We start from the raw sequence: 18,671 nt of genomic DNA on the forward strand, positions 1-18,671 counted from the left end.
CGAAACATCTAAAGAACCTGTCGGCTGTTTGCGCTGCCACTCTCCACCAGTGTAAGCATATGGAATGTGTCGATAATGCGCCTAGTCTACTGTTTATGTCTTTGAAGGCCTAACCATAGTAGCACCACACATAATGGAAACAAGGAAGAAGCAAGGAGTGAAACGAATGAGCGCAACTTGTCACTCCATGCTTTGACCTTGTTTATCTTGCGCAAAGTAGATAAAAGGTCAATTCGTTCTAATTAGGCCAGCTAGCAGTCTTGCTTCAGTTTTTACACATGTGCTCATTGCTATTGCTTTGTAATATCATAGATGGGCATAAAGAGAAGACACAAACACTTTCAAAACAAAAAAATAAGTCATAGAAAACTTTCTGATAGTCATCCTCCTCAGGAGGAATTGAAGCAAGCTGTTATATATGGTCACTTTGTGGGTAAAGGTTCCACATAGCATAGTACGGTCATTCATAATAACAGTGTACTTTATATATCTGCAATGCCTATGTATTGCAGTGAGGCGAGGGAATGTTCAAGTACGTTCAGCTATGGCTAGTCGACTCTCTTCGCAAGTGATATAGATGAAGTTCTGTGATAATTTGTTGGATTTGACCAGTTGGCTTGTTTTTGGATGGAGTATGAAGTGCTATGCGCAACAGTACTGGCAATCTTGAATGGGTGGGTTAATGTCCCTTCAAGACACAAATCTGCACAGAGATCTGTGCAAGATGTCCTTAGCTACCTATTGGAATAAAACAATAATTCCCACAAAGAAAAAACATTTTAACACTAATGTGTTACTTCATCTACAAAAGTGTACACACAAGTTTCGACATGTGCAAGTGGCGGCCGCAGAATCGAGCTGCTCATGATGCTAAAAATCAGGCAATTGTGAATTTGGATACATCGTGCATTAGAGCATATGGCATCATTTGTTGACAGAAGAGGGAGTAATTTCTCGCCGACTAAGAATTTTAAATTTCAGGCAGCCTGTTGCTCTATTAGCTGAGAGATCGAGCAGAGTTGCAGCCTGGTGGTCGCTGGTCGAAGCACGCCTAGTCTGGATTGTTCATGCGTCTTTTATTGCCACTTTTAGCTTGTGTGCGCATGTAGGGTCGTTTGTCTTGCTCTGTTAGCACAAGTTTTAACTGCTGGAACTTTCGCCTACTACTATTTACTGAAGCAGCTGTCCTTGCTCGGCTGGACACAATTCACAAAAGCATTTGGTGTTGCTCTGCTGTACATGCCCTACAACAAGATCAGTTCGTGTACTTGACGAAAGTGCTGTGTATAGTTGCCTTACTCTTCTTCACCAGGTCATTTCAGTGTGGCTGTTTCATGATGCTGGGTGATTTTAAGGCCACCTGATCCGAGGATCTTTATTAATGTAAACATTCTTTAATGAAGTTTTCAAAACAGTCATTACATTGGTCACACCTAATATAACACTAAAAAAGGTCCCATAGGGCCAGTCTGCAATGGTTCCTTGCGATACAAAGAACTCCATAATACAGACAATGTTGGACAACCAACATTTATCATTGATACAAATAATAACTTAAAAATAAGTGAACGTAAGAGCACACACGAATTCTCACTCGAAGGAATAACGATACTAAGGTTCTTTGGCAACACAAATACAAACAGGTGAATAACGAATTTTAAAATCAGTACGAATCATTATATGTAGTTATTATAGAACACTAAATCTCCGTCAAAGTGCGATTATATGAATTATAAGAACCAAATACACAAATAATTGAGATCTAAATAATTCGCTATCACATTACGTCCTCGCCGTGCGTCTCGCTCAAACCCACCAGCCACAATGGCAGATGGGCCACAGAGAAGAAACACGGGTCGATTCCAGAAGACGACTGATAAAATCATCCTCATTTGATGTCACCGCCTCCTCAAGGCAACCGCATACCCTGCGAAGGTTAAAACCACAGAAAAATAACGATGCAAAACCAATATGACTTCTGCACAACGTCGTATCTCATAATATGAGACAGCACATGCACAGAACAAGACATCATCAAAAAAAAGGGTAGTAGAGTTAAAAATAAACACAAACGAAAACGCTAGGACGCTGATTTCGTAAATAAAGGGGAAATTTCGATAACGTCGGCGAATACCTCTTGTCGTCAAGGTTACGCAAATGCATGCATTTTTTTCCTAAATAACTCTACCTTGGCGTGAGTTATAACCAAAAATTGCCACTAAACTCAAAGCACGCTGCCCAGCAATGGCGCATGCCTACAATGAAACATGTCTGCCAGAATGTAGACAAACAGTTTTAAAATATCACAGGTGTGAATACTGTACAAATTGTACATTTCAGTAAGTATAAAGTGTCTGTACACTTGTACACAGACACTCAGGCTTTGCGCGGCAGTTTGTAACCTCGCCAACACCTTCAAGTCTATGCCTATGACGAGATCGCTGTCGAGCCGCATCACGAAAATGTCAAAAACAGCAATCGCTAGCACTTGCCAGATGCCAAGTTTCGGGCGCCCAGCTTTGCCTGGCGAGCCTGCGGATTCTCCCTCAGAAACTTGAGGATGTCCCCACAGTCGATCGCTTGCGGCAGCCATCGCTGGAGGAGCAGCTCCTCTAGGAACCAGATCTGCCAGTCTCTGCCAGTCCCGGTCACCACGATGTAGGCGTCATCAAAATCGTCCAGATGCTGGATTTGCACACCTTGTACACCTGTCCAGTGCATAAGGAGCTGTCGCACCTGGAGGCAAAAAAAAATTTTAATGAGAGAATCGTTAAAAATGAATAGATGCCCAAAGTAAATGCACACAACAGATGCTTGTGTCGGACGCTAAATCCAGTGGTGCCACTACACACTCACAAACCTCATCACAAAATTGCATCTTAAGAGGAAATCAGTTTGTTATAATAAAAAATTCGTTATAAAGGTTATTTTTAATACTGTTGTAAAACTTTTTCATTTACTTTGTTATAACCAATATTTCGTCATATTTATGTTCATTATATTGAGGATTTAGTGCAGTCACATTCCATAAAATATACTGAACCAAACATAATAAGCCAAAAAAAAATTCAAGGAACCTTAAGCTTCGCCTTTTAAGAGTTGAACGCAATAGCGAAATCCGGCCCCTAGTGCGCCCTTCGATCGCTAAGTGCACACTTATTAATATGTTGTGTTAGCACGAATGGCACACACAGGTTTTTTATCTAAAACAAGAGTCGCATGGCCTCCAAGATACACGCCCTGTGATCGCCATTTCGGAGGCCATAAAGAGTCTCACAATGCCTCACAAATAGCAGCACATTATCTAGCTTTTGCGGTTTGCTTGATCAACGCCTCTGGAAAGGCATGATATGTTTTCCGCTAGATAGACATAGTTGTCCATTTTTAGAGTTGTTCGAAAGTTTCTGTGTGTTTTTAGTGGCAATGGCTACACTATCCCGGTCTTTTTCGACGTAGTTCAAGGCTTCCCAAATGCGCCTACAAATGGCTGAATTGTCTCGTTTTCGTTGAGACACCTGTTGAACGAAATGCGTTAAAAAGGCCGTTTAACAATTCTTCAAGTAATAATGGAATGAATTCACTAGAAGAGCTTATTACCTCTCGAGTTCAATGCCGCAATAATTTTAAGAATCCATCCAGTTCGAGTGGAACTACAAAGGTTTGTCGCGAGCTGCAATTACATTATCTCTCCTCTCGTCCCGACAAAAGTGCTGGAAGCTAAGCAGGGAGGGGTGGCAGGGGCCGAGAAACTACCATGCCTCGTGACCTTGAGCACTTTTTTTTTTCTTCGAATGCGCAGCTTTTTCAGTATGACCACGCACGCATGCATGGACAAGTATCAGCCTCCTGGGGCGATCTTGATAACCTGATTTTTCGGTCGTAGACGTAGAGACTAATTTTTGCTCACAACCAACGGGACCGACGCCGACGGCGGGTTTTCTGCGACACGAGCTCTCTAACACAATCGCGTTAAAAAGTGTTTGGTACAGTGCACCAAATATGCTGCCTTAGCACTATTTGTACTTTTTAATTAAAGTGCAGCAATTACGACACAAAGGGACATAGATTATGGACAAAAAAAAAGCTTGCCACCAGAGGGTATCGAACCCACAACCTTCAAATTTAATGTCACAGGCTACAACTGCGGCTATTTTCTTGTCTCTTTTACAGGGTAGAATTTCTGTGCATGTAGTCCCAGAAGTATTAGTCCGCACCACTAGTAATGATATGTTTTTTGTCACTGCTAGCATGAAATAAGAACTATCAGATGTCTATAGTTTACCTTCTATTTTTTTAATGTTACTATGTTGCCGTGTTACCTGAACACATGTTTCAGCAATGTTTCAGCTCCCCATACACAATGCAATGATGATAGCTTAATTTATGACTATAACTGCTGTAGTTTACTAATCAATGGCATCAACATCTCCTGCTTTTATTCAACAGCAATTAAAGAAAAGAATTTTTACAATACATCCCATAAAACTGTGCTATTTATACCGTGGAAATGACATATTTCGCTTTTATCAAACCTTCCTTGTCTAATCTTGGCCCTTTGTCAGCACATCATCACATTGAAAGCTTATGCAATCAAGCATGGCTTGGCAGCGTTACATTACGACTTGATACAGCATATGCATGCAAACTTGAAGCACTCGAAAAGACTCCAGAAATGTCCCTATCGACATATGTCACTGTTCAGTTTGTGCAGTGAAGGAGAAGTTAAAGGGACACTAAAGGCAACTGTTAAGTCAACGTTGATTGTTGAAATAGCGGTCCAGAAACCTCTCATTGTTACTTTTGTGCCAAGAAGGGCCTATCTTGAAGTAAAATCACGTTTTAGTGGTGCACGTCGGGTTAGCGCACTTCAGATTACCTGCCTCAAGAAGCGGACCGACCGGACCAACTCATCACTCACGTCACTGTTGTCATGCACTAGGTTGCCCGGATTTACTGCGCTAGTAGCAGCAGACTGAAAGCAGTGGGAGCCACAGCAGCAACAACGGCCATTGATCAATTTTCCACCCTTGGCTCCAAGATTGCAGACATTTTTCAGTTCAACTGTGCCCCGCTGGATGGCAACACCTGTCCAGTGTAACTACGCGAAAATCGAATTTTTGAACCACTCGTGTCCTTCCCCATAGTAACGCCCGGCGGTTCTTTTTTCCACGAATCAAACAGAAATGAATAAGCAGCATTTAAATGTGTCTTTTGATTCACGGAAAGTTCTTTATTTAGTGCAGCCAGATCGATCACTAGCGATTAATTGTAAGTGGTCCGTCTGATGTCATCGGTATACTTTTGAAAATGCCCAACTGAGGCGCATAGGTTCTTGTGCATTTACCTTAATTTCTCGGTAATAAGAGCACTGTTGTTGATAAAGTTGTCATTTTTGATGTCATACATAGAGCTGTCACTCTGACATAAATTGTTATTTGACTTTGGTGTCCCCTTAACATTCAGGATGAACTTGCGTGGACACGCACACATCTACAAAATATCGATGACTAATATAGCCCACAACATACTTAAAATCAAGTTTAAAGAGTGTGCCATGCCACTGCAAATGAAATGCACCTTTGGCTTTTGTGTAAAGAACCAAACACTCCTTGTATCACGAGTTTGTGTTGATTGCCACAATCCTTGTGAGCGCTCCCTTCTAGCAGACCGTTTTAAAGGAAAAAGGGGAACAGACTTGCATGAGAAGAGTAGAAAAACAGATGGCCTTGCCCTGGTGTGCGCTGCCATATGCCATAAAAATTTGTCATCTAGCCTACAAGTACGTTTCAAGCTCGCCTTGGCAGTGCATTTTTCGTAGGCCATGCATATCTATGCCACCTCAGAGGGGATTATAGTAGCACCCAGAAAACTTTCCACGTAGAGAGTTGTCAACACGGTGCTCATGTACGTGCCGTCTTGTGTGTTCACATTGCCAGCTATGTTTTACCAAAAACTACTCTGGCTCCTAGCTCACTCGGTGCTCTGTGAAATCGAAACTGCAGCTGAGCGCTACAAAACAGATTCCAAATAACTGACCGTTGCACGCTCAAGCAAGCGAGCCTTCCAGGCGTGATAAGGCGGTCGTTCGCTACCTATTGCAACAGAAAGAGTTACATTGCATGCTGATGGCGACATATTTCATAGAAACGCAGTGCATCGAAAGACAAGGAGAAGCACATACTATTAACTGCTTTATTAATAAAAAAACAGCTCTACATACCCACGTGTTTAGAGCGCTGTTGGCCAGAGCAATGCTCTCGAAAGCAGAAAGATCACTGCGAGAAGTTTGTGTGCTTTTTCTTATGGGTGTTTCGCAGATCACTCTCACGAGAAACAGAGCAAGTTTTTATTAAAATGCAACCCCCCCTACCCCCCCCCCCGAAAAAATGCCCCGAGACAACTGTCCTAGAGGTTAGCTCTGCGAATAAGAAGGAAAAGCTACGTAAGTGGGAAACTCTTTACATTTTTCATTTTAAGCAGAGTCATACGTAATGCAGTACAAGTAATGGATCACTAGTAATTGACTACATTTTGTTGTAATTTCGAAATTAACCTTAAGAATATTTTAATTAGCTTTTCATATAATTATTTACCCTTTTTTTACAAAATCGAGCTTCATCCAGACATCTAGGGCCATTCTCATCCTAAGGAATACGAGACTGCTCTGTAGGGACTCAGTAGTGATGTATTGACACCCCTTCTCTCCACCTCCCTTGGTCGACATGACCTAGGAAAAGCCTCCCAGCATTCACACGGGCCTACAGCCTTCTCTATACTATTGTAGCTAATTGTAGTTAGAGTAAATTTGAGTTGTTGCGTTACGGCAATGAAACTTTGAAGGAAAGCAACTTGAATTTGATATGTTAAATTCCTGTAATTGCTTTCAATAACTGTAATTGACCACTGTAATAAATCACTTTCATAAAAAGTAACTGTAATAGTAATTGGTTACTTATCGTTTGTCATTTGCACAAGTATAGGTCTCAGCCACATTAGCAAATGCAGAATATTAGAGAACAAGCATCTGATAATATCTGAAAACAGCACAGTGATTACGAGATAAGGCAGTACAAAGGGCTCTGCATTTCTATCACGTACCTAAGGTTAGCTTGCATATACCATATTTACTTGATTGTAACACCAGGGGTGATGTTCCACAGTGTCCAGGAAGAAAAACAGTAAAATTGTATCATTGCACTTTGTTTACCATATCAATTTTTCTGCTGTATTTTTGCTATAAAGTGCTGTATCACTGCCATTTAACCACACCTTGCTTTGGCTAAAGATATGGCTAAAAATTTGGTTAAATTCAGATAAATGAATGAAATTAAGGTAAAATGAATGAAACATTTACATAATTCGAAAAGTTGGGGGCTTATCTCGATGCCACCACTACAGCCTCTTCACGACCAGTTCATAATATCTATCTATATGTTGGCATTCTGATACTGTCAGGAAGGAGGCCAAAGTTGGTCGAGATAATCGTCATCCTAAACGCGCTCACGCAGATAGATGGCCAAAATATATCTCACGGAATTGAGCTTCTCTTTCAGGATCTGGTCCATCACTGGATTGGCTATCAGGATGCGGACGGGATCCCCCTCGAAGACTTCGCGATGAGAATCGTGGTAGGCAGGGTCACAGGGCAGCGAGATGTGGCATGGGTCGAGGGAAACTGCCAGCGAACTGTACGCCCGCAGCGCCACCATCGGCAGCCTGTGGGTCTGGCAGTCGTAGCCACCGCCCGCACAGGCACCCACACGGCACATCTCCCGCGGCAGCCGGTGTTGCTCCAGGCACCATCGCAGAAACGAGACCACCAGAGTGCCCACACGGGGGTCCTTGCCATGGTCTAGCTCGGTGTCGCACCCGTCCCATGGCTCGTGAAGGAGCAGTGCCGTGGAACTGGTGACCTCTTCGACGTCCTGCTCGTTGCACTCACCTTGTCCACCCTGCTCCGACAATCCAGAGTCCACTGTCTCGTCAGAGTCGTCCAGACAAAGGGGCTCCACAAACCCATCGATAATCTGCCAGGCTTCAGTAGGAGCCTTCTTGTGGGAAATGCATTTGCCTGCACTCAGTTTCTTTGATGCCTCCACAGTTGGATCGGCACTTGGCTTATCCTGGGAAGCTGCTGTTTCCAACATCATCATGGCATGCCGCCTCCTCGTGACAATCTTGCTCAAGGGTGCAAATTTGCTACTTTCCACAAACTGATTGTAAATGTCTAACAGGCAGTTGGAGCACAGCCCGGGCTTGAATGGGGCGCTAGGTTTGTGCTCGCCAAGCAGCGTCTCCTCTTTCAGCCACTTTTTAATTATTTGAAAGGCTGTCTTGAAGGAATCGCAACTTGCACCCAGACCATCATTCTCCGCAAGGCTGCTGTTCTCTTCGACAAGGTGGTCAATCTTCCAGTACAAAATGTTCGGGCGCCACACCTTGTCCTGAGCGCCGGCGCTGCGCAAGATCTCAATGAGAAGGTCCGCGATGCACCAGGGAAAGCTAAAAAATGAGTCCTCTTCTTTCTGCTCATACGTCACCATGTACCAGGCTGAGGCCCTGCGAAGCTTCCTCTTGGTCAATTCCTCTGTATCGAATATGCAGCTCTCCTGAATTTCTTTCAAGATGCCTTTGTAGAAGACGTCGCGTGTGGTGACCGTCAGAAACTTGACCATCTTCTCAACGAGGTCTTCTATGTTGAGCTTGTCTGACTGGGCGGTGTGATAGGCGTCGAACGTGTTCACCACGCACGCCATAACCTCACCCTCAGACCCGATGCCGTACTGGTTCAGTATTCGCCGAAGGTTCGTGTTGTAATCCGTCAGAGCCTGCGCCGCCGACTTTCGGTACTCTTCCCAACCTGGTATGGCAAGCGCCTGGCACCGACCAGGGTCAACGTGCCGGTGACCCAACCTGCCCACGGCGGCCTCCAGGGAACGGCACGTTCGGCACAAGACTACGAGTGCCCTGTCGCACCGGCACGTGGTCTTGTGGCTTCCTTTTTCCATGAAGTCTGGGTACAGCATGGGCCGCTCGTCTCGTCGAAGGTAGGCAGTCTTGCCGTTCTTTGTGAAGTCGAGGCAGACGCTTATCTTTTCAGCGATGGCAAGGCACTTCTGTGAATAAATTCCTTCAGTCTCCTGGTCAGCCCAGGCCAGGTGTGCGTTGGGGAAGATACCAATGGAATCATTCTTGATATAGTTGCATATGAATTGATTCATGTAATCGGTCTGCAATAGAGACAAAAGAGACGTGCCTTTGTGATGGAAGCTGTCACAACATGCAGCGATTGGTTAACCATGCCAGCTCAAAAAAGAACAAGAACAAAAAAGGTACCCACATGTTTTTACATTGCCGTGAACTTCTGCACAGCAAAACAAGCAATACTCAAATCACAACGACAGCACGAAGCACTTTGCCAAATCCAACATTACAGGACAATTGTATCATCTCGCTCATGCCAGAGCATCAGTGATGTTTGCATGTTAATATTATTGACACGCAGCAGCATACATGCAAGAAGTTGGCTAAATACATTGAACAATGATGCTGTCACCGGTTAATATGATGCAACAAGATAGTAGATGACAATAAGCACTAAAACTTTTTGGTTGCACCTTGCCAAACAAGGCTACAGACCTCAGCAATGAGTGAAAATATAGAAGAAATTGAGGAGAATAAATATTTGATCATGCAAAGTGATGAGTACAATTTGTATAGATAGGATACGTTAGGTCACACATAACAATATTGCAAAGTCACAGACCTGCAAACGTAAAAGCAAACTGAATTGGTTCCTTGATGATCAAAACTTTATTACTCCCAAAAGGGGGGACCGGCGGAGAGGTCGGTTACGCTGCTTAGAGGAGGTCAGCGGGGATCTCTTAGGACACCCCTGCCTCCAATGCGCATGGCCTCCAATGCGCGTGAGAAAGCGAAGACCTTCGCAAAAAATAAATATTTCCTCCTGCCCTGTCGTTTTCGCTGGTAAGCATTCTTTACCACGTGAGATTACCCGGCGTTGCTGTGCCGAGTTAGTGATATGCAGAAGAGACTCCCATGTATCTTCTGTGTGAGAAGCGTCAGCGTACTGTGGGCGCGTCCATGCCATGTGTCCTTGAGAAATGCAGTGGATGACTAGTCAATCACATCCCCAGGAGAGCAACTGAGAAACACCCTGATGAAACTGATTATTTCCGTCTTTACATGGGACACGTTTCAACTTGTTGGTACAATATCAATTCTGGAAATAGCGCGAAGACACTACAAGGCAAGAACAACATAAAAGAACGAATGCTGAAAACCATTTGTGGGCTCAATCAAGCCTATTCAAAATATTATAAGTTTCAAGGTATTCGAAATGAGCTAACAGACTTATAAACCACACGTAACCTCTTGGAATTGTGGTTTCACTGCAGTAGAGGTGCTACACCGTGAATGCACCTATCCGGGAGAAACCCACACTGTTGTGAAGCCCGACTACAAGGTTGAAGAACATAAAACCCTCACATCAATTCATCATTTCTTAACTTTAAACTTACTGAAACGAGCCAGGGCGGGCTCGAATCCGACTATAGTCAGTTATAAAATGTTAACGTGTTTTACAAGTGATCAGTTGCATATTACTGAAAATCAGATCCTGCTACTATTTAGTGTTGCTTCCACTTGCCTATAAACCAAAAAGAGTGACCTATGTGCATGCCTTGGTTCTATTTTAGATATTGTGCAGGTTAAGCCATGAGAAATATGTTCCTTTTCTTTCATAATATATAAAATATACTATTTAAATTTGTTTTGAAATCATTCAACCAAATCACTATTTCTAGCCTGAAATTTACTACACTTACACCTCAATATAACAAAGTTTCATCGTACACGAGTTTGTTATATACAAAAATTTGTTAAAGATTTATTTCTAACGCTATATCCATTGAAACACTATCTTTCATTTACTTCGTTATGACCGATATTTCATTATGTCAGGGTCCATTATATCAAGCTTTAAGTTTATTTCTCCCAGCACTTGGTCCACAGTTCTTGTCTCGTTTTTTTGCACTGTTAATAATATTACCTGTATATCTTATGTATTCATCATCATCATCATCATCATCATCATCATCAGCCTGGCTGCGTCCACTGCAGGACAAAGGCCTCTCCCATGTAATATATAATGGACATTTCAGTGTATCCTCATGCAGTGAAATGTATGAATATTTATTGCTTCATACACTGTTTTTATCCCAATGCTTCAGACTTTTTTAATCCCTAAAATTGCATTTCAATAAGTTTTAGATTGTCATCGCCCTCAGTTGCTCTGTTATAACACAAGCAGTGAAAATTTGAGTGATGACACAACTGGATGTCGAGATGAAGTTTCAACTTGGTAATTTAGGTGTCTATAACCCTTAGAGGACACTAAACACTTTTCTATCAATTAAGAACTATGCAAGACAAGTAGAGAGCCATGATTTATGATATCACAGCTATTGGTGCACAACGTTTAATGAGGCATCGCCAGCTAGATTTTTTTGGCACATTTTGCCGCTTACCGCTTTTCGTGTTAAGAGTGATACCTTTGCTACCGCAAAAGGGTACTTCACTAAAGTGAGAAAAAAATTCAAGTCAGAGCAAAGACTCAAGCTTGCAATGTATTTGGTGCAGTGTTTTGCTGGTCGTGAGCTCTAAGTCAAACCTTCAATTCTGTGAAAGTGCCAAGTGAATAATACAGAACATTTTATGGCGAAAGTACAAAAGTGGGCCTGTCGAACATGAATAGGGGCTTTGGTTAGAGTCTCATTCACATCACATAGCAGTTGACGAAACATGCGCAGGCTGAAACGTCACAACTCTGTCATGAAAGTAATCAAAACTAAAGTCAATTGCGATTAAGGCTTACTGTGATTGGCTTCCCGTGTGGCTCAGGGTTGCGATCCGAGAAGTTCATGGGCCTTCTGTTCGGCCCAGGGAACAAGAGGCACTTTTCCCAAATGACAACGTACTCGTCCCCGTCCAAGTCCGAGCCTGCATGCCATACACAATGTTCAGAGGGCAGCACACATACTCTGTAGAGTCCCCAAAGGGAGCCACACATGGAACAAAAGGACAGTTCCCACCATAGTGTAATAAAAGCACAGACATATATTGGCAACCTTCACGCAACTCTAAGCCTGCCCGCCAAATCTCACAGATAACGATTATATAACAAGTGGTACCAGGATGCCAATATCACACACAAAGACAACACACAAAATGTAGCACCCACAAAGCAAGAATACTTGAGGAGCCAAAACTGGGCTCGCTCGAGCGTCCTGAAAACGTCACGAAATCAGGCGCAGCAGCAAAGCACCCTCCATCATGAAACTCCGCTAGCGGAGAACGAAAAACGCACACGCTGCCTTCACCACGCTCTCGTTCAAAACAACTCTGCCCCATATCGCCGTTTGCGTTCAAGTGAATGTGTTTTGGTCGTTCCGGTGCGTACTCGTCGGTTCCAAATTTTAAAGCGACAGCGTTTAAGAGCTACTTTTGCAGAAATGCCAGCATTGGCGTTGTTGATTGCGAGTGAAAAATTTACGCTGTTCGTGACCACTAAATCAAGACACAAATAAAATGAATAGGCATGTTTATTTTGAGCCACCCAAGTATCTGTCCTTGCATGCTTTCTGCAAATCGCATCAGGTCAAGTTCATTTTAAAGTCGATAGTGCTGCGACAGGTTCGCCACGTTCAAGTAACCCGCCACAATCATCGTGGCACCAGCACCAGCAAGACCCGGCTAGGCTGGCATGCGCCACGCGTTCGTGCGCTCCGGCAACGAGGAAGAGGAAGATAGTTGGATCTGTGCCACTCGGCTACTCAGACTTGACGACCATAGTCTTTAGAATCGTGGGCACAAGTTCGCCCTACTAAAGACGTTTGTTTTTTTTAACCTGTCTGCCTCAGCATCACTACATTTCTGGTGGAAGCGCTGGGTTATGAATCGAAGCCCCGCGAGCTAAAGACAGCGTAGTCCCGACGACCAGCATATCAACCCCGTGGAAGTGACTCCTGTACACCAGAGGGCAAGTCGCCGTTTTCGAGGTGACTCACCTGAGTTCAGTCCTCTTCACTTCACACCAAGGGGAATTCGAACGATGGATGCCACCACTATGACTAGCCAGGTAACACCGGCACAACTGTTCATTAGCCAAACGCACCAGCCGCCAGTATTCCACGGCGACTCGTACGAGGATGTTGAAGATTGGTTGGACCTGTTCGAGAGAGTGGCGAGCTTGAATGGATGGGACGAAAGAAAGAAGCTCCCTCGCGTATACTTCGCCCAGGAAGACTTCGCAAAGACATGGTTTGAGAATCATGAAACCTCGTTGCCTACCTAGGAGGTATTTCTACGACAAGCGGTGGCTACGTTTGCGAACATAGACCGGAAAGAAAAGGCGGAGGCTGCTCTTCAATCGAGGAACCAGCTCACGAACGAGAGTGCTGCTATGTACACTCACGACATGGTCCGTCTCTTCAAGCGTGCGGATTACAACATGGCTGAGGATAAGAAGGTGCGCCATCTAATGCGCAGAGTGAAGCAAGAGCTGTTCGCCGTTCTCGTCCGCAACCCTCCAAGCACAGTTGCCGAGTTTTACTCGGAAGCGACGGCCATAGAAAAAACACTGGAACAGCGGGCTCGGCAGTAACCGTAATCTTAACTGCGCACCTGCACAGGTATTTTCCGGAGGCGTGCGAAACGACGTTGAAGCCCTGCGAGAGCTCATTAGATCACTTATTAGAGAAGAACGGAGCAGAGTGCAAATGCTCCAGACTTCAACTGCACTATCTATTACGGACGCTGTTCGTGACGAACTCAGGCAGGTGATACGAGAGCCAGAGCGTGAGCTGCAGCCGGTTCAACCGCTGTGAACATACTCTGAGGGTGTGTGACAACCCGCGGTACACAGCAATGCAGCAGTTGCGATGGCAACTACTCCTCTCCCACCTGCGGCACGCAGCGCACCTCGTCCACGGGAACCAACAGCTACCTATCTGCCCCCAGGAGCAGGTAGCACACATCACTATGTGGGGCGTAGGCCCAGGAAAAGTGACGTCTGGCGGGATCATGAACGCAGGCCTCTGTGTTTTCATTGTGGGGAAGCGGGTCATCTGTACAGATTCTGTCCTTACCGACAGGCTGGATTAAGAGGCTTCTTGTTGTATGCACCGTGCCCCCGAAACGGCGAAAGACCAGCTAAGATTGAGGAGTATATGTCCACTGTCCACGCGCCAGAACTCACCACGTCTACGCCCACATTGGTCACGGTCACCATCAGCTATGCGCTACCGGTCATCTGGCCCACGTGCATGTTCAAGGCAGCCTGGTCATCGCTCTCCAATTCCTCTTCCGGGAAACTGAAGCAAGCGACCTGTGGAGGTGAGGCCGCTGATAACGTCAGTTACGAAGATCCTCCAATATGGTTTGAGGGTGATGACTGTGTATTTCCGGTAGATGGGTGCAGCAACGAAAACGTTACTTCAGATTTGTGGTTGAGAATGGAAGGATGGGAGCTGAATGCCTTAGTCGACACCGGTGCTGATTATTCAGTGATAAGTCACAAGATGGTGAAAGAGAAAGAGCTAAACAAAGCTGTGACACAGTAGAGTGGATCGCAGATACGCATGGCAGGCGGTCACATTATTACACCCCTTGGCAGATGCACTGCAAGACTTGAAATACGGGGCTTTATTTACGTGGCCAATTTCATTGTGCTGCCAGAATGTTCAAGGGAACTCATTATAGCAATGGATTTTTTGCGAGCTAATGGCACCGTAATTAACCTGCGTAGGTCCAGCGTGTCGTTTTCGACTGAACGAGTTATACCTGTGGAAAAATCTGAGGAACAACGCCTAACTGCTCTACGTGTTGTTCATGATGACGTAACTGTTGCGCCACGCTGCAGTATAATGGTGCTCGTAGAAAATGACGCATTGTACAACAGCGAAGGCATAGCGGATACAAATGTAGGGTTGTTTTTGAACAAAGGTGCCTGCGTAGCTAGGGGACTTCTTCACTTGATGAATGGCCGTGCAGATGTCCTACTCACAAATTTCTCCAATGAACTTCAACACATCGCTCAAGGCACGGCTATTGCCTATTCACACGACTTCTGTATGGCGACTGAACTATGCAGCTTAACGACATCAACCATTCGACCAGTGCACTGCAACGTCGACACATCCATGACCGTCAATCAGAGCCTTCCGGACAGTCAAAAGAAACAGATTTACGCCTTGGTAAAAGAATTCTCTGATTGCTTTTCAACTGCCTCGAAGGTCCAGCACACGTCAATCACGAAAAACAGAATTATAACGCAAGACGACACGAGGTCTATATGCAAGCATCCATATCGGGTGTCAGAGAAAGAACGGGAAATTATCGGCGACTATAGTCTTTCTTGGGGACTTATGACGCAAAAACTTTGGTCTGCCTGTCTGTACATTTGTCTGTTTGTCCACCGTTACCGGGGACTGGGTACTCTAAACATTACCAGCCGATACCCCGCACGGCCAAACTCATCCGCAGCGACCACCAATGTTGCTCAGGAATCAACGTTCATACGTGTGTGATTGTCAAATAAAAAGCAATTAGTGCGCATATCTGAGGCACCATAACACCACGTATATATTCTGCATGTTCGTCTTTTACTAGAAAAAGCATACATAAGTAATACCAGAGTCCTTCAATACTTTTCTGGTCACGAAACTTCTCCGTTACGCTATGGGAGAGCTTCATATGGGGACCAAAGCTCCGGGGCGGTGGGGCTACGGGTCTTGTGATGGCGGCTTAGACGGCGGCGGCCACATTTGCAGTGCATTGAAGCGTGAGCTTGCTGGTGTTGTTTTTTGTGTGCTTGAGCTTTCTACACTCATCACGAAGGGCAAAGTATGTGAACTACCATGCCTCTGACGTGCTGCGTACCTGATTGCCGCTCTGGCTATCGGAGTACGAGGGAAAAAGCTTCGTTGTTGTGCCTCCCAAGCGACCGCGAACAACGCGACAGGTGGAAGCGAGCTATTCCACGACAGGGGACGGACGCTTTGAGCTTCGAGTCGAAGGTCGTTGGTGTGTGCAAGAAACATTTCGACCCCACGGACATTATTCGAGCCGATGAGTTCAAAATAAGTGGACAATCTGTTCTTCTGCAGCGCGAGAAGCCCAAGCTCCGTGTCGGTGCCATACCCCGGATATTTGAAAACCTGCCGGCGTATCTTACGAAGCCCAAGCCGGGGTCGCACTCACAACGAGAGAATCCGCCAGCAAAACATCGTCGCGTTTCGTCGCCGAACGATGGGACTGCAGCTACTGTGAGCTCCAACACAGAGATCTGCGATCATGACGCTGCCGGGGTTGATGGTAAGCCTCCAATCGCATCGCCTTGTTTTCTTTTTTTCACTATGTCGAAAGCCTGTATTGCTTGTGTGCTACGTGATGACGCTTTATCAATATTCATCCTTATTTATTCGTTTTACAGGTGGGGCGATAAGCACTGGAGGCTGCATGTCAGACAGAGAGGAATGTCTGCTCCATCTCAGAGCTCCAAGCTGTAAAAGACCAGCTTCGAAGCACTGAACAGCAACTGCGTCTGTGCCAAGTGAAGATTGCGAAATCGACAGTACAGGCGAATAAGAGCAAAAGATCGCACCAAGACGTCCAGAAACGCTCGGCTCGCGAGAAGCTCATTTTTGACCAATGGCTCATGAAAGCCAACGCGCAGTCTCCAACAGCTGCGCGGTAAGTTCCAAATACTCCATCACACACACTGCATTGCTATTGGATGACTACTTTTCCGTTTTAAAATGTTATCTAAAGGTGCAGCCCATTTCAACATCGTGTATTTGTTTCTAATGCACCGAAAAACAATTCCTATTGAGGCAGACGTTGGTTTGGCAATTTTGTTTTGTATAGTGTTCTTTGTAATTTTGGGAAAAATTGCAGGTTTGTTTAGGCAAATATAGTGTGGGCATTCTTTATAACACCATTCTCTCATTACATTTTGCTTTGCATGGATAGTTTCCAACAAGCTCATAATGGAAAACACATTTGCAATCCCATCTCTCCATGTACAAAAAAGAGTTGATTTACGACTGCTTGCTGCTAAAGATAAAGTCCACAGCAGTGTACACTTTTCTTCAAGAAAAGGAGTTTCTGCCTCTTCCGAATCCGCGCATCCTCGATGGCTACCTCAGAAACCCGAAAGCTGACTTTGGTTTCGACACCACTTTCTTCACGGTTCTGCGTGAAAAGTTAGAGAGTTCTAGAAAGAGAGCGTCGAGGTAAGAAGCAGAACTCACTTCTTTAATCGTACCATATTCAGCAACGCCATTGAGACAAAATGTTAACCTACCCAAAACTTTGCAGGGGTGCTCATGTTTGATGAAATGAGCGTCAGAAAAAGCGTGCGCATTTGCGAGTCGGACATGGCACTACTGGGCAAGGTGGATTTCGCCGAACACACACGACCAGGCGATCATGGCAAAGACGGCTACCACGTGCTGGTCTTCCTGTTTCGATCTTTCCTGGGAAGGTGGTCGCAAACTGTGGGCACATTCTGTGCTTCCGGTGCTGCCCCAGGGTAAATCGTTGCAAAGCTTCTCCTGCAGTGTATTGTTCACCTCGCAAACACTGGTGTTGTTGTTGATGCAGTGACGTGTGACAATTCCACATCAAACCAATCAGCTTTGAGATCTCTGGGTATGCATTTTCGAATTTCGTTTAGCTGTGGTGAGTGATGTAGTGGAAAAACAACTGTACGAGTAGACCGATTTATCTCTAGGTGTCACCGGGGACATTCACAAGCTCCAAACTTGTTTTGAACACCCGTGTGAGCCCTCAAAGCAAGTCCATGTAGTGATAGATCCCCCGCACATATTTGAGTGCATCAGGAACAACTTGCTGAAAGTTGGCAGGTTTTTCATAAGTGAAAAAATTTACATATGAATGCCTTGACCTGAACATAAATTATTCAGTTATAAACAAATTTGTGACTTCTCCTTATGTTGCAGCTGCCTGAAGGACAGGAGGTGTTTCACTCTCACTACAAGGACTTGCTGGACTACGAGGAGGAACAGGCTGGGCTCCGGGCTGTCCCGAAGTTGACGAAAGCCCACATTTTCCCCAATGCGTTCCAAAAGATGAGTGTCAAGTTGGCTGTCCAAGCGAGTCATGCACGTTCAATGCAAAGTATTTCAAAAACGTCTGCTCAAACGTGTTTTCGAAAGTTAACGTAAAACCTTGTTGCCACACACTTTGCAGCTGTTCAGTGAGAGTACAGTTTCGGCCATGGAGTTTTACAGCGAGCAGGAAGACTGCAAGAAGCTCAATGGGTCGACTGCGACATCCGAATTCACAAGAACACTGAACAAGCTGTTCGACTGCCTGAACTCCCGGAGGCCGGACCATGTCCGATTCAACGAAGCACAACACATTGCTGTGAGAATCTTGCGTGTGTTATGAAGTAGCCTTTGTGTACTATAGATGAAGCATACTTTTATTCCAGGTGTTGAAGGACAGCATTGCATTGCTGGACAACTGGGAGAAGTACATTCAGGCATTACCAACTCAGCGGTAAGTCTGCTTTCTGAGTAAGCAGACATGTGGAGCTCTCAGGATAACACTGCACAGCTCAGTTG

At 44.9% G+C, this 18,671-nt stretch overlaps 1 protein-coding gene across 2 annotated transcripts in view; it reads right to left on the bottom strand.

Annotated features, from left to right (window-relative positions):
• Positions 1-1,374: 1,374 nt before the first annotated feature.
• LOC142775913 (uncharacterized) overlaps positions 1,375-18,671 on the bottom strand; it is a 37,830-nt gene continuing 20,533 nt past the window's right edge. For both annotated transcript variants that reach the window (XM_075878434.1, XM_075878435.1), the window contains exons 3-5: positions 11,897-12,021; positions 7,533-9,230; positions 1,375-2,736 (exon numbers count right to left, since the gene is read on the bottom strand). In XM_075878434.1, the coding sequence (XP_075734549.1) occupies positions 2,482-2,736; positions 7,533-9,230; positions 11,897-12,021 (2,078 nt within the window). In that variant the 3' untranslated portion in view covers positions 1,375-2,481. The remainder of the gene's footprint in view (positions 2,737-7,532; positions 9,231-11,896; positions 12,022-18,671) is intronic.

This window comes from Rhipicephalus microplus, chromosome X (genome assembly GCF_043290135.1).
Source record: "Rhipicephalus microplus isolate Deutch F79 chromosome X, USDA_Rmic, whole genome shotgun sequence".
Lineage (NCBI taxonomy): Eukaryota > Metazoa > Arthropoda > Arachnida > Ixodida > Ixodidae > Rhipicephalus > Rhipicephalus microplus.